We start from the raw sequence: 13,468 nt of genomic DNA, 5'->3' as shown, positions 1-13,468 counted from the left end.
TAAGGATACCAAGAAATCGCAGCTAAAATGATTCAGTGTGCAGTGGGAACGAATTGTCACATTTTCTCAATGAATATTTTTACGACTATTGTGAGAGCTACTAATATTGCTAGTGCATTTATGCAAGCAAAATACTCAAGATTGGTCACGTCTAGCACCCATGTTATAGTGACTACTGCATAGCAACACTGGGTTAGAGTGAAGCAACGGTAGTTTTTTTCGACTCATAACCCAGAGGTTTGGGGTTCCAATCCGTTGTTATGTCAGTAATCTTGTGCCCCTTTAAAAAAACAACGCCCTTGCTGGTACCGTTCTTGTCAGATCATGTTGTTTCGGAAGGGGGCGTTTTTGATACTATGAACATGGAATATTTAAAACATGTAAAAGAGATGAATAGAAAATAGGCTTTCATATGTAGATTTTATATAGGCCAAGCTAGATATCAATGCATACACAGATTGCAGAAGGATATTGTATATTTTAATATTTCATCACTATGTGATCGAATGAAAAAAATAAAGGCCGCTGTTGGTAACTTGTAGATGTAAAATAATACAGAACTTTTTGGACAAAGAGCATGAAGTTATTTAAGTTTTGTGTTGGAATGTTTGTTGTGAATTAACCAGGATGCTACAAGAAATATTATTCCTTACCTCTCAATGACTTCCACATTTTCAATCAATTCTGTCTGAAGCTGAACTATTTTCTTGTGGAAGTTCTAGACAATTAGTTTACAGCTGTTAGAGTGTTTCGAGTAGCGCCACATAAACCACAACAATACTTCTAGTTTGTGCTGCCGTTTTATAAGGGAACTGTACTCCAAACACTCGTTCGTACCTTGCAAAAAGGTCTTTGCATTAGTAGACATGGCCACTTACTAATCTACCCAGTTGTACGCATTTAAATCTACCGCCAAGGAAATAAATAGGGATAGCTATACCAACCTTAGGTGACAACTCAAAAGAGGCAAAGTTTTGCTGTAATAAATGTGGGAAAGAACTAGGTCAGTAACGTAGCACAGAGAAATAATCAGGACGTGTTTTTTTTTAATCGCGACGATGTAGGTCCGCGATTTGAGAAACAATAGTTATAATCATTCTTTCAAAATTCGATTCTAATTTTTTTGCTAAATGTCTAGACAATTACTCTAGCCCTACTAGCATGGTACGCGGTATCCTACTAGCGCCGTTTTACCAACAGAGCAACCACTTCCACACTTCTTCTTTTCGTCGACGTTTTTAAGGGACGTGGATCTACCTTGTCTTTTATACCTTGCGAACAGTTCTTGGTATAAATGAACCTGGTCACTGACTGACCTATTGCGTAGACATTCAAGTTTATCCACCAGGAGAGAAATCAGGAGACGACTATCAGTCTTACGTCACAGAAGAGGCCCGAAAAGACAAGATTTTCCCGGTGATACATGCGCATAAGGTAGGTAAGAATCGTTATACATGTATTTATGAGTTGATCATTGCCAATTATCAGGAAGTTTTTGCAGAGATAACAGAAAATATCCACAGGAACAAACCATCTTTTGTGTTTTCAAACAAAAATGAACAACAATTATAGTTTTCTTTTTATTCTAAAGTAAATTGTTCAGTGTTAATTGGCACTACGAAAAGATTTTTCCAAATATTATAGATGAAGAACGAAGTGATGATGATGATCATGGATAAAATGTATCATGATAAAGCAAGCCCCAGATTCCAAAATGATAAGGAAAATCCACTTATTCCCCTTTTCATATTGATTATCAGATTATTAAATGCAATGGAAATCAAGCCATCTTGGATCGGAATGCAACGTTTAAAGACATTCAAGAAGTGGGAATAATGACTTGTTTGGGCGGTTGCTTAGTCTCAAGTCTAAATCATCCAGTCATCTCGTCTTGATTTCATTAGATTAAAGGATATTTAGGGGAGATTGCCTGATAGTAGCTCTGGGCGCCTGTCCTGACAACCAGTAGTTGGGGGCGATCTCTTTGCCAGTAGCTTTTGGCGACTTCCCTGTCGGTATTAATATTAGTTATGAACAATAAAGCAAATAAAGTAGCATTTCAAATACTAATGATATCAGAAAAATATCAAATTGAACACAATGGAGCAATTGAACATCTAAAAAAAATTAAAAGCATACAGTAACGGGTTTTGGTTTAGTTTTCAATTGCTCTGCACCATCAGGTATCTCAAAGGAACTCCATACGATAACGATGCAGCAAAGTGACGTCCGCAATATTCAGACAACGCAAGGTGGAGTAACTTCTAGTGCTACTGTGGAACCACGGTCCATACAGACTCAGCTTTTGGAAGCCACCGTTGATCATAAACATGGGGCAGATGCCGTCTTGGCTACAGATGTCCATTATTTATACGGGAATGATAATAATGCTGAGGCTCACGATGTACCTTTATATAAAAGTAATAATTATGTGGTTGAAGGTGTACTTTTGGATGAAAATAATGATATTGTTGCTGAGGATGTAATTCTAAATGAAAATGATAATAACATGGTCGAATATGTATTTGAAAATGATGACACGGCTGAAGATGTATATAAAAATAATGATAATTTGCCTGAATACGCATGTGAAAATGATGATCATTTGAATGACGATGTGTATGGGAATAATGATCATGTGACGAAAGCTGTACATGAAAATGATGATGACTTTACTGAAGATTCATATGAAAATAATGATGATGTGGCTGAGGATAAATATAAAAATGATGATGAAGTGTCTCAGGATGTGTATGCAAATGATGACAATGTGACCAAAAATTTATATGAAAATGATGATGATGTGGCTAAAGACGTATATGACAATGATAATATTATGGCTGATGACGTGTATAGAAATGATGATGCGGCTGAATATGTGTGTGAAAATGATAATAATGTGACCAAAGATGTATATGAAAATGATAATGATTTAGCTGAAGATGTATGTGAAAGTAATGATAATGTGGCTGTATATGAAAATGATAATCATATGGCTGAGGATGTATATGAAAATGATAATAATGAGGCTGAAGATGTATATGAAAATGATGACTTGGCTGAAATTGTATATGAAAATAATGATGATGTGTCTAAAGATGTATACGAAATTGATGATGATGTAACTGAAAATGTGTATGAAAATGATGATAATGTAACCAAAGATGTTTATGAAAATGATGATGTAGATGATGATGAACATGTGTACCAGGATGTTGATGAACCAGCCGAAAGTACCAACCTTCCTTCAGGTATGTCACATACTGTATGTAATTTTATTCAGTAGCAAGACCTTTAACTAACTTTTTATTTGATGATGGATTCACTTTATCTTTTTATCTGATATACCTGTATTTAATACCTGACTCATAATTCTATGTATGTCTGAAATTCTTTCTATTTGGAACCATAAGCACTGTTAAATCTAAAGACATTTAATTGGTGTTTTGCACTTATACACATATCAGGACGGGAAGGGGCATCTAAGGCCAGCGCCCTTTTTCTATAGATTGTTTAAAAGGATAATGCTAGAACATTATGACTTTTATTTGTTCTGCAGTATAATTTAATTGGTAACAATTTAAATTTAACTAATAGAACGTAGAAGTGGTAATTGATTTATTGTGCAATTAAACGTATGGATCGGCATTGCAGCATAAACTGAAATATTCATCAAAACAGGCTACTGACTGTCATACTGTTACCAAATTAACTTAAATCAGACTGAATGGCATTGACACAATTTTTAAGAAAGCTTAAAGAGAGTTTAAAGAAAGCCTAATGCATGATCAACGCATTATCTTTGTACTACACATTGCTTATTGTACAGTTTAACTATGTCTGTAACTTACATTATCAAAGTTGCTACAGATGGGACACCTGCACCTCGTGGCCCGATGCGCCTTTCCCGCTCATGCGCACAGCTGGTTTGTGGAGTGATCACGGCAGCCGCTGCAGTAGCGATGATCCTGATAGGAATCTTCATCGTTTCGCCCCAGGAAACCCATCAACACAACTATCCGTACCCTACAGAACCAACAGGGACTATCAAGGTAAATTGATTTCTAGTGCCTCATTCTCCCCTGACAAAAACTATACATCACACTTTGCTGATTACAGTATTATCCTTCGAGGCTCAGTTAAGTGTAAGGGATATTTTGGCAAGTGTAAATGATAAAGCTCAGTATCGTAATCTATGAAATGATGTTCAAAGGACAAATTACCGACAGCTAAGAAAATAATAATAATACACGTAAACAAGGGACGTTGTTCCATCAGGACCCTACCCAGCCAAACTGATGTTGCTGCTTCACTACTTACTAAAAATTTGATCTTTTAAAAAAAAGCTAATATATTTTTAGTTGTTTGACTTGCCTAAGTGAAAAGAATTTGTAATCTCTTTTCAAAACGCCGCCACCCAAAACAGCTCACACCAAGGTAAGGGATACACCGACAACCACGTCGTACACTGTTGTGTTTACAGCATAATTTAATGATACACATTTAACCCCTTTTAATGTCGAATCTTAAAGGAATTGTTGCCTACCGAAGGAAGCTTACAGACTGAGATGCGAACAGTCCAGGAAACCACATCCTTGGATAAGGACTTACATACCACTACCAACCTAGCGAGTACCAACTTAGCGAGTAAGCACATATAGTAATTTTGCTTATACCCAAGAGACTTTACCTATTTGTCTGTATTCCACTGCCTTCGGGTTAGATATTACCATATTCTCAAATCATTGATAAATTTGCCTCAATACTGATATGCAATACGATTTTTTACCAGAAATTTTACGGATTTTTCGGATTTAATCCGATACACCACTACAACCTATGCAGATCTTGTTTATAACTGATATATTATTGGAACTCAAATACTTTTCACAGAATACAACCGGTATTGATTAAGTTTTGGACCAGTACCTGAGTCGCGCTGAGTGAGTGTCAAATTTGCCTAAAGACTTCCGTGTCTTACCTAGTTGATCCTGGACTTGTATAGAAATAAAGTTTATCCAATCTAAAGGAATATGGTTTATCCAATCTAATGCCGCCGGCGGTATAACTTTATAATTGGGAAGAACTGATCAGACGAGACTAAGGATTTGTGTAAGTTAGGCACTCGTTCTATAAATCGTATAAATTATGACTTGAATTTTGTTTCTTATTCGTGGTAGATGGTAATTATTCCGTTAGATTTGTATGTATTTCGTAAGACACACATGATTATTCCGGCACCCCTCATTGTATGAAATAACTATTAAAAATACAAACATAATCGACCTCATTTGGGGACCAGACTAGTACATACCTCACTCTGAAAAGACGTAATGAATCCCTAATGATAATTATAATACATGTCTACAACAAATCCCTAATAATGATACCAATAACAATCTGCAATACCCATTATGAATATTGTATCGTTGTAGGAACGACAGAAGATGGTGAAAAACGTCACGTCATCACGTTTGGTGGATGGGGATCGACACTGGGGAAGTTCGCTCGTCTAAGTGGAGTTGTCGTTTCTTCTAGAAACGAGATATTTGTAGCTGATGAAGACAACAGTCGAATCCAAGTATTCAACATGAAGGGTGTTTACATTCGTCATTTCTTGACAACTGTACCCAGGAAAGCTCTCAGTACCATAAATCCCGAAAGCCTGTCTATTGACGGCAATGACAACCTGTGGGTAGTGGGTTATGTTAAATTTGCTGGCTCCTATGTTGTGAAATACAACAATAATGGTAAAGTTTTAAATACGTTCGAGGTGCCATGTAGTAAACGCGTTCGAGCGATTGCAGTGGATATAAAAAATAATTATATTCTCGTCACAAAAAGTGATAGAGTTGTAAGACACCAGCTTTACATATATCATCAGAACGGCTCGTTTGTTAGAAAGCTTGAGAATTCATTTTCAGACTCCATCGCGGTAAACAGGGCTGGAAACATTCTTACGCTAGGAAGTAACGTTGTTCACGTCTATAACCAGACCGGACACCTTCTGTTCAGTTTCGGAGAGCAAGGTAGCCTTGATAGTGCCCTAGAATATCCCAAAGGAATCTGTACGGACATTTCAGGTCATATTTTTGTGACAGACGGGGGGAGCCGGCGTGCAAATGGTCGGGTGTCCATGTTTACAAGCCGTGGACAGTTCGTTCGCCATGTTGTTACTGGGCTGAGGATGGTAGATCGCATTGCTGTTGGAACACAAGGACAGCTGGTAGTGACTGATATAAGGGATAACACGGTGACTATCTACATCAATTACTAATGCAGACAGCACTTCTTTTTATCTGATTTGATTTATTCGGTCGGATAGAGAGAAATGCACCTTGGGCTACAAAACTAGTAGAAAGCTATTGTTAGGGTAAGCCATGGTAGCAAATAAACATATACAATAACAGCATCACGCAATTATGTCTCCTGGCGAAATTTGCAACACCTAGCATAATCATCGCCGTATTCATCAGCTAGATTATAGAAGTGTAATAAAGAATATTAGAAGTGTAATAAAGAATATAAAAATACGTTAGGAAATGTTACACCTAACTTATGTTATATGTAAATTGGCAAAGATATTGGCAAAGGGACACATGTTTTTTAATGAAAATGTTCATACGTGCACAGAAAAAAACTTGATTGAGATTTTAAGATAAATATCCAATGTCTGCATTCCTGAATGCTTACACGCTCAACAAGTAAACCTGAGGTAATTTTCTATAGTTCAGGCCCGTCGATAAAATTTCAAACCTATGCAAATCCAAGCATTACATAGCATACAAATCTATATATTTTGGTGCGTCCGTGCCTTAAAATTTTAAGATAAAACGAGATGACAAGGAATTGGTCACATGCAAATTTGTCTGAGATTAGAGTTGCGATGCTTTGAATGATTAATTAAATTAATTTCAGCTATTTCCAATTATTTCTGTCCAATTCGCCGACCCATTTTTTTCGTGAAAGGTCTAGACAATAAGGTAATTGTTGCTACTGGTGTAATCACCTCAACAAGTTTTGTTCTCGACGACGGCATAAATGATCATGGGTAGCGACTACAACGGGTACCCGCATGCATCATCCCTTTGCCAAAAAATGCCTTATTTCAGACTTAAAGGTCTTAATCATGCATTTCTTCACAACAGGTGCCCCTCAAGTCCAAGACTTTCAGCTTTGACTGGCAAATTTGCAGATGGATTCATACACATATGTATATTGGATTAACGGGAGGGGGTTCTTACTCAAGGCAACTCATTGGTACTTGTATCGAGAAATCATATTCCCTGTGAGGCCTACGATGTCTTCAATGATGCATTAGTCCGAGAAACGACTACGTACGTCAGCCTTAGCAACCAACGTACGTCAGCCCTAGCAACTAACTACGTCAGCCCTAGCAACTAACTACGTCAGCCCTAGCAACTAACAACATCAGCCCTAGCAACTAACTACGTCAGCCCTAGCAACTAACTACGTCAGCCCTAGCAACTAACTACGTCAGCCCTAGCAACTAACGTACGTCAGCCCTAGCAACTAACGTACGTCAGCCCTAGCAACTAACTACGTCAGCCCTAGCAACTAACGTACGCCAGACCTAGCAACTAACGTACGTCAGCCCTAGCAACTAACGTACGTCAGCCCTAGCAACTAACTACGTCAGCCCTAGCAACTAACGTACGTCAGACCTAGCAACTAACGTACGTCAGTCCTAGCATCTAACGTACGTCAGTCCTAGCAACTAACGTACGTCAGCCCTAAAAACCAACATACGTCAGCCCTAGCAACTCATGTACGTCAAGTCGTCAACCCTAGTAACAAACATACGTCAGACCTAGCAACTAATGTGCGTCAGCTCTTGTAATCAAGGGCATTGGCAAAGCTCGCCTTTAAGTTCGCGGGGATTTTATTACGCGGCAGCGACAAACAGGACTGTTCACGGTGTTTTTAAGTTCACGGTAGCACCATGCACTGTAATCTCATACTGCCATGGAAAAATGTTCGCAGTGGTTTTAAGTTCGCGGTGGATTAGCAACGACAACAAGCATTTGGTTTGTTATCTTATGCAACTGAATCAAATAGTACGTTCATTCTTTCACGGTTTTTACGTATATCTAAAGGAATTCGCCGGCTTTTAATTTTGATATACAGTATATCTATTTAAATGCATAATTATAATTGATGACCATTTCAGAATCTTTACTGTGATGTTTTGTGATAATTCTTTATCGCCCTTACCCTCACTGGGCGTGATAAAACGTGCATTCTGGCAGAAGAAATCTATTTGTTCGATGTCCATTTCATTACATGCGTAAAGTGGCTTAGGTGAACAAACTTGTGATCTAATGTGTCCTTTGGGGAGCTCAAGGCGATGAGTATTGACCATTGAACGAAGTGAGTAAGAAAGTACGACTGACTAAGAGAGATTTTGTTAGGACCCCAGCCATATCAGAGTCTGTTTACATGTCACTGCTATCCTACAAAGTCATAAATTCACACGGCCACAAAATGATGCAATGATGACTCGTGATAGTTGCATTTTTAGTCCTCTCGGATAAACATTTTAATGAGAGCAATACGTAGAACGGGTACAATGTTTCACAAAAGATCAACATTGACTGTTTATTGAAATATACATTTTTATGTTCTTGAATAAATATAGATAATCATGAGGCTTTAGATGTCATAATGTTACGTGATAAAAAGGTTAGTCAATTCAATATTAACTTACATTCTATAAGTTATGGATTTCTTGCCAAAAAACGTAAAAATGCTACAGACTAGATTAAGTATCCTCAACAATATAATGTAAAACTACAAACACCTGTTATAACACATTTTGCGATCTTTTCATTGGATCTGAAGTCTGTTCATTTTGCTCAGAAACGATTGCAATATGTTAAGATGTTTTTTTTGGTTGAGCCTCTTTACTGCTAAAAAAGGTTTAAAAGAACAATAATATGCAATCTAAGCTCAAAGAATAAAACAAATACACAAGCAGGGTTTGTAAATAAATAAATATCAGGCAAATACAAATAGTTTATATCGTTCACTGATTATATATAGGTGGCTACTCTAAGTAATGTTGCTCTCACACTACATTCACTTAAATACATCAAACCTTAATACACAACATATGCTACAATTGACAGCCTTATGTAACACTAAAGTAAACGATGACAAAATGGAGTTGTTGTTTTTTCTGTAGGGGGTTAAATACTTATGTACATAGTATTAAATACATACCTAACCTTTATTTTGACTAGATACACATTCTTTGATTTTGGGTCCCCTTGTATGTGACCTTGGCATTGCAGAAGAACTTTCGTTTTAGGTATCTTTTTTCTTTGACGTGCTATGGTCTTAAGATATTGTTCACATAGATTTAAAGAGTAAGAACGAAGTTATATTTGGTCCCCCTAGTAGCATGCTCTGAAACTGCAGGGGCATATTGCAAAAATTTTCACACGAAAATAAATGAACAAATGAGCAGAAATTATTTCCATGGTATTTAGCATGTGGTAGCTTAGAAAGATATGTACATAATATATTGGAATTTAATTTGCATTAAAATCATCAGACTCAAATAGATGCCAATTATGCAAATGATAGTCTAATATTCGTGCGATAGTAAATGATTGGACTGTCATCATTCTACCTGTATACGTTATTTAAAGTTGTCATAACCAAACATAAATTATGTAGATGTTAAAGGCATTTGCATAATCAGAATGTTTTGTTTTATGGAGAGATAAGGTTTCCAAACTGTTGTTGGTACGTGTTATCTGTTAATTCGGTCTAAAGTCTATTCGGGTCGTCAAGTTCATGAAGGTAACCTGCAAATTTGTTCAGATTTCTAGGATCAGGGACTTCTGTCTTGTCAGTTTTCATCGGCTTTCGCTTTCTAGCCTCTGAAATAGTATATTTCGCTTTGCCTACCGCATCAGAGGTTGAATCCTTTACAAATGCGATCATCTGTAAATCATTAGTGTTCGAATCCTGACTTTCCTCAGCGTACACATCCATGATAATGGTCATAAACATGCTCAGTAATATGAACTGCATGATTGCCTGGTAGGTGAAGAACATCGTAGGGCCGAGAATATAGTGGCCATCTACGAGAGCATCAAAATCAAAACTACCTAACATCATGGTACACAGGCTGGTCAGACTGGTCAGGATGTTCTTGTAATCCTGGAGTTTGATGCCAAACAGAATATTACCCATCTGTGTAAATGCCATGAGAATAATGCCAGCTACGAAAAAGAACTTCATGACTGGATTAAATGACTTTTTAATCGTCATGCTAAGAGCATAGACGTGTGAGTTGAACCGTAAAAGCCGAATAAGCTTGACTGTGGCACAGCAAATGAGAAATGCTAACAGGTAGGTGTAAATTTGAAACCAGTTCACTGCGCTTTTGTAGATCTCAAACACGGTGTTTCCAGAGCGACGTTGATCGGCGGCTTCGTCGATGATGCCCTGTGCGTTGAAATAGACTCCGAGGCTGCCGAAACCGACGACGACGACTGAGATTTCCACCCAGCTCCAAAACTCACCCAGGTATTCAAGTGGTCGTTTAAAGAGGCTCTTGGCTGAAACGACACAGAGTATGACAAATGTATGCCCTTGGTGACAGACGTGTTGAAAATCGTGTTAACCAAGAAGGTTATTGTTTGTACTCCCTGCTCATCACATAACAAGATTCTAAAGTGACTTCAAGGTGTGATGCAAAGGCCACTCTTAAGCTTGGAGCCACAACTATACATTATACAAGTATATTTATAATTGTAACAGACTGTCAGCTCTAGGTAAAAAAAAATCATCTAGTAGTACTAGCTCCACCTTCTACCAGAAGTGAGCAGCGATATTGTTTTGTGATTTTGTGGTAAACAAAATAAATCACAAAGCTCTGGATTAGTGTTCATGATATGTATTCTTTGTTTAGCTCTGGGCCTACAAAATCCATTGTTAAATAGTTTCCCACTGGTTGTTTCCTTGCTACTGCAGTGGGATGTCCCGTTTTGAACCCTGCTGTCTATCTCCAATAAAAACAATACGTTTCGGAATAAAAGTAAACCGAGTGTTAGCAAAGTATTATGTCTCACCTCCAATTACTGCGAAGAAAATCAGGAATGCCGCTGACAGAGCCCGAAGAACAAGCAGAAGGACGGCACCATGTTGAATAAGCCTCAGTGACACAACCTCTCCACTCGTAAAGGCAGCTCCAAGCTGGGTGAACTCCACAAACATCGACACCACAGAGAACAGGTTGGCGTGTGGGTTGAAGAGGATCAGCTCCACGAAGACGGCACGGGTTCGCTCGTCCAGCCAGTTGTACTGCTCCAGGTATGCTGACAATGTTGCACTCGATGTCAGTGTAGTTCCTAGTGTTGTTGTGTAGCCACCGCCGAAGTATGTGCCATGTTTGCCGACGAACGGAAAGCCTGGTAAAGCAAGCGAGATGTCAAAGCGTGTTTGGTGTTTTACCTCGATAAAAAATGGAGGCATTCTTTGTAGTGCGTGTATGTCTGTGCTTGTCCTTGGTTAAAGCGCATCTCAGGAATATAGAGCTGTTTTATACTTATGTTGAGGCTGTCCCAGACTACATAGTCATTAATAATATGTTAATTAATTCTAGTATTAATAAATAGATCTAGTGTTATCAAGTTAGCGCAAAAGCACCAACCAAAGTTTATAAAAAAAGACATAAGAACAAGCTTACTGTCAGTCAGGGAGACAAATGTGAAGTTCCACGGCGTATCTTGGCTGGTAATTATAAGAGACGGTGGAGTGGGGACCGTGTCAGTAGAGTTGACGGTGTTGTTGTACGGAATCCATCCCTGAGGTGAAAACAGAATCAATGATATTGAATATGTTTTCAGCGTTACCCGACAAGAAGATGTACAACTTTTTTGGGCATAATCATAAAGTATGAATCTTTTTCTGAATGTAGCCCAACTTTACATCATTGTGTAGATTAGTCTGCAGACAACACTCGTGACTTTAGCTAAGAGTGAAAAAAATGGGTAATTGAGCTGCGACCTGAGGTGTGCTGGCCAACTCGATTGGCTTAAAATCAGATTATCACTTTTTTAGCTGAAATACCAAGGAAGTCCTCATCAAACATTTGACAATATCCTCGTAGATTTCTAGGCATGACGAACACGATCCTCCAAGATCGCCTCTAACCTACTGATTTTCAAAACGATGCGAATGGGAGGAAATGACTACAATAAATAGAAAATTGGTGGATATTGATAAAATGCTTCATACTTACATACGTACATAGCCACGACTTTAGGGAAACATCAGGACAAAGGGTAGATAAGCCATCTATATTGTATATGCATGCGGAGATTTAGAGTTACCTGTATGTAGTCTTCTGTGTCTGCCTTTAAATTGGTGAACGCGACGGTACATCGTGGCGCAAAGTCTTGCATCTTTTCAGGTGCCTCGCAGAGTTGACCTGCAGTTAAAATGAAAATATGTTTGGCAACAATTTCCTTACTCTCTACGGAGAAACAGTAGCCTTCTATTATATCATACATGCCCGCAATGGTTGCAAAGTTATAGGATAGACTCTTTCATACCTGGTTTCAGCCGGACCTGTCTAAGTTGTGCCGTGCCAAGTTGATGGGTTAACATGTCCGGGAGTATCATGCTGTTTGGGTTGGTTTCGCCGTTGTACCAGTCTTGTGAGTGTGTTGCTGGAATCAGACTGTCTCTTACCCAATCCCAGAAGGATGGGATGTCCTTGATCTGGAAAGCAAACGTTTTTGTTGTTAGTGAATCCTAAGTACCATTGTTTTCAGGTTGTTTGTATGTCTTGGTGTGTTTGTTTTTCCTAGAGGGGTTCCAAGGTGGTGGAATGAGAGTTGGACAATCGTGTAGTAGGAAACTTGTACAAAGGGCGGACTGATTTAGCCCAGATCAAAAGTTGTTACGGAAGGATTGTCGCCTGTCAAATGTCCAACAGTAAAAAAAAATGAATCAAACAGAATCAACAGGAAATATACATAGAACATCTTATGCATTTTACGTGTTTAGATTCAGATGGAGTTCTTGAGAGAGAGAGAGAGAGAATGGTTTATTTGTATCACAGCCAACTTGCGGCTCGAAAGCCGAATTATCAGGCTTGTTTACATTGTTCAACGTTACATAATTGCTATTCACAAAAACATTGTAACATAAACAATACACATAAGACGTATAGCATGAATATTATAATGAATAAATATACGATTACAGTGTCTAAAATGCAGATGCGAGTACAATGGCTAAAAGTCAAATTGAAATAGCATTAAAACTATTAAAAGTCTGATCATGCTCATGGCGTACCAAGCGCGTAGCCCACTGGCCTTCTACATGACGCAGCACGTTAAAGCACATCGTGTTTGCCACCATGGACGAGCTCCCAGATTACAGTCAATCATCAAGCAGACAACTGTCGATTCTACGTATATACTCC

General features: G+C 38.2%; 1 protein-coding gene across 1 annotated transcript; it reads right to left on the bottom strand.

The window, feature by feature from the left end:
• Positions 1-8,586: 8,586 nt before the first annotated feature.
• On the bottom strand, positions 8,587-12,287 carry LOC118427028 (polycystin-2-like). Its single transcript, XM_035836665.1, has 4 exons — positions 12,282-12,287; positions 11,723-11,840; positions 11,106-11,444; positions 8,587-10,592 (listed from the first exon to the last, which is right to left on the bottom strand). The coding sequence occupies exons 1-4, from the start codon at positions 12,285-12,287 to the stop codon at positions 9,796-9,798; spliced, it is 1,260 nt and encodes a 419-aa protein (XP_035692558.1). The 3' UTR covers positions 8,587-9,795.
• Positions 12,288-13,468: the final 1,181 nt, after the last annotated feature.

Source organism: Branchiostoma floridae, chromosome 12 (assembly GCF_000003815.2).
Source record: "Branchiostoma floridae strain S238N-H82 chromosome 12, Bfl_VNyyK, whole genome shotgun sequence".
Classification (NCBI taxonomy): domain Eukaryota; kingdom Metazoa; phylum Chordata; class Leptocardii; order Amphioxiformes; family Branchiostomatidae; genus Branchiostoma; species Branchiostoma floridae.
This window is presented reverse-complemented; position numbering and strand designations above follow the sequence as displayed.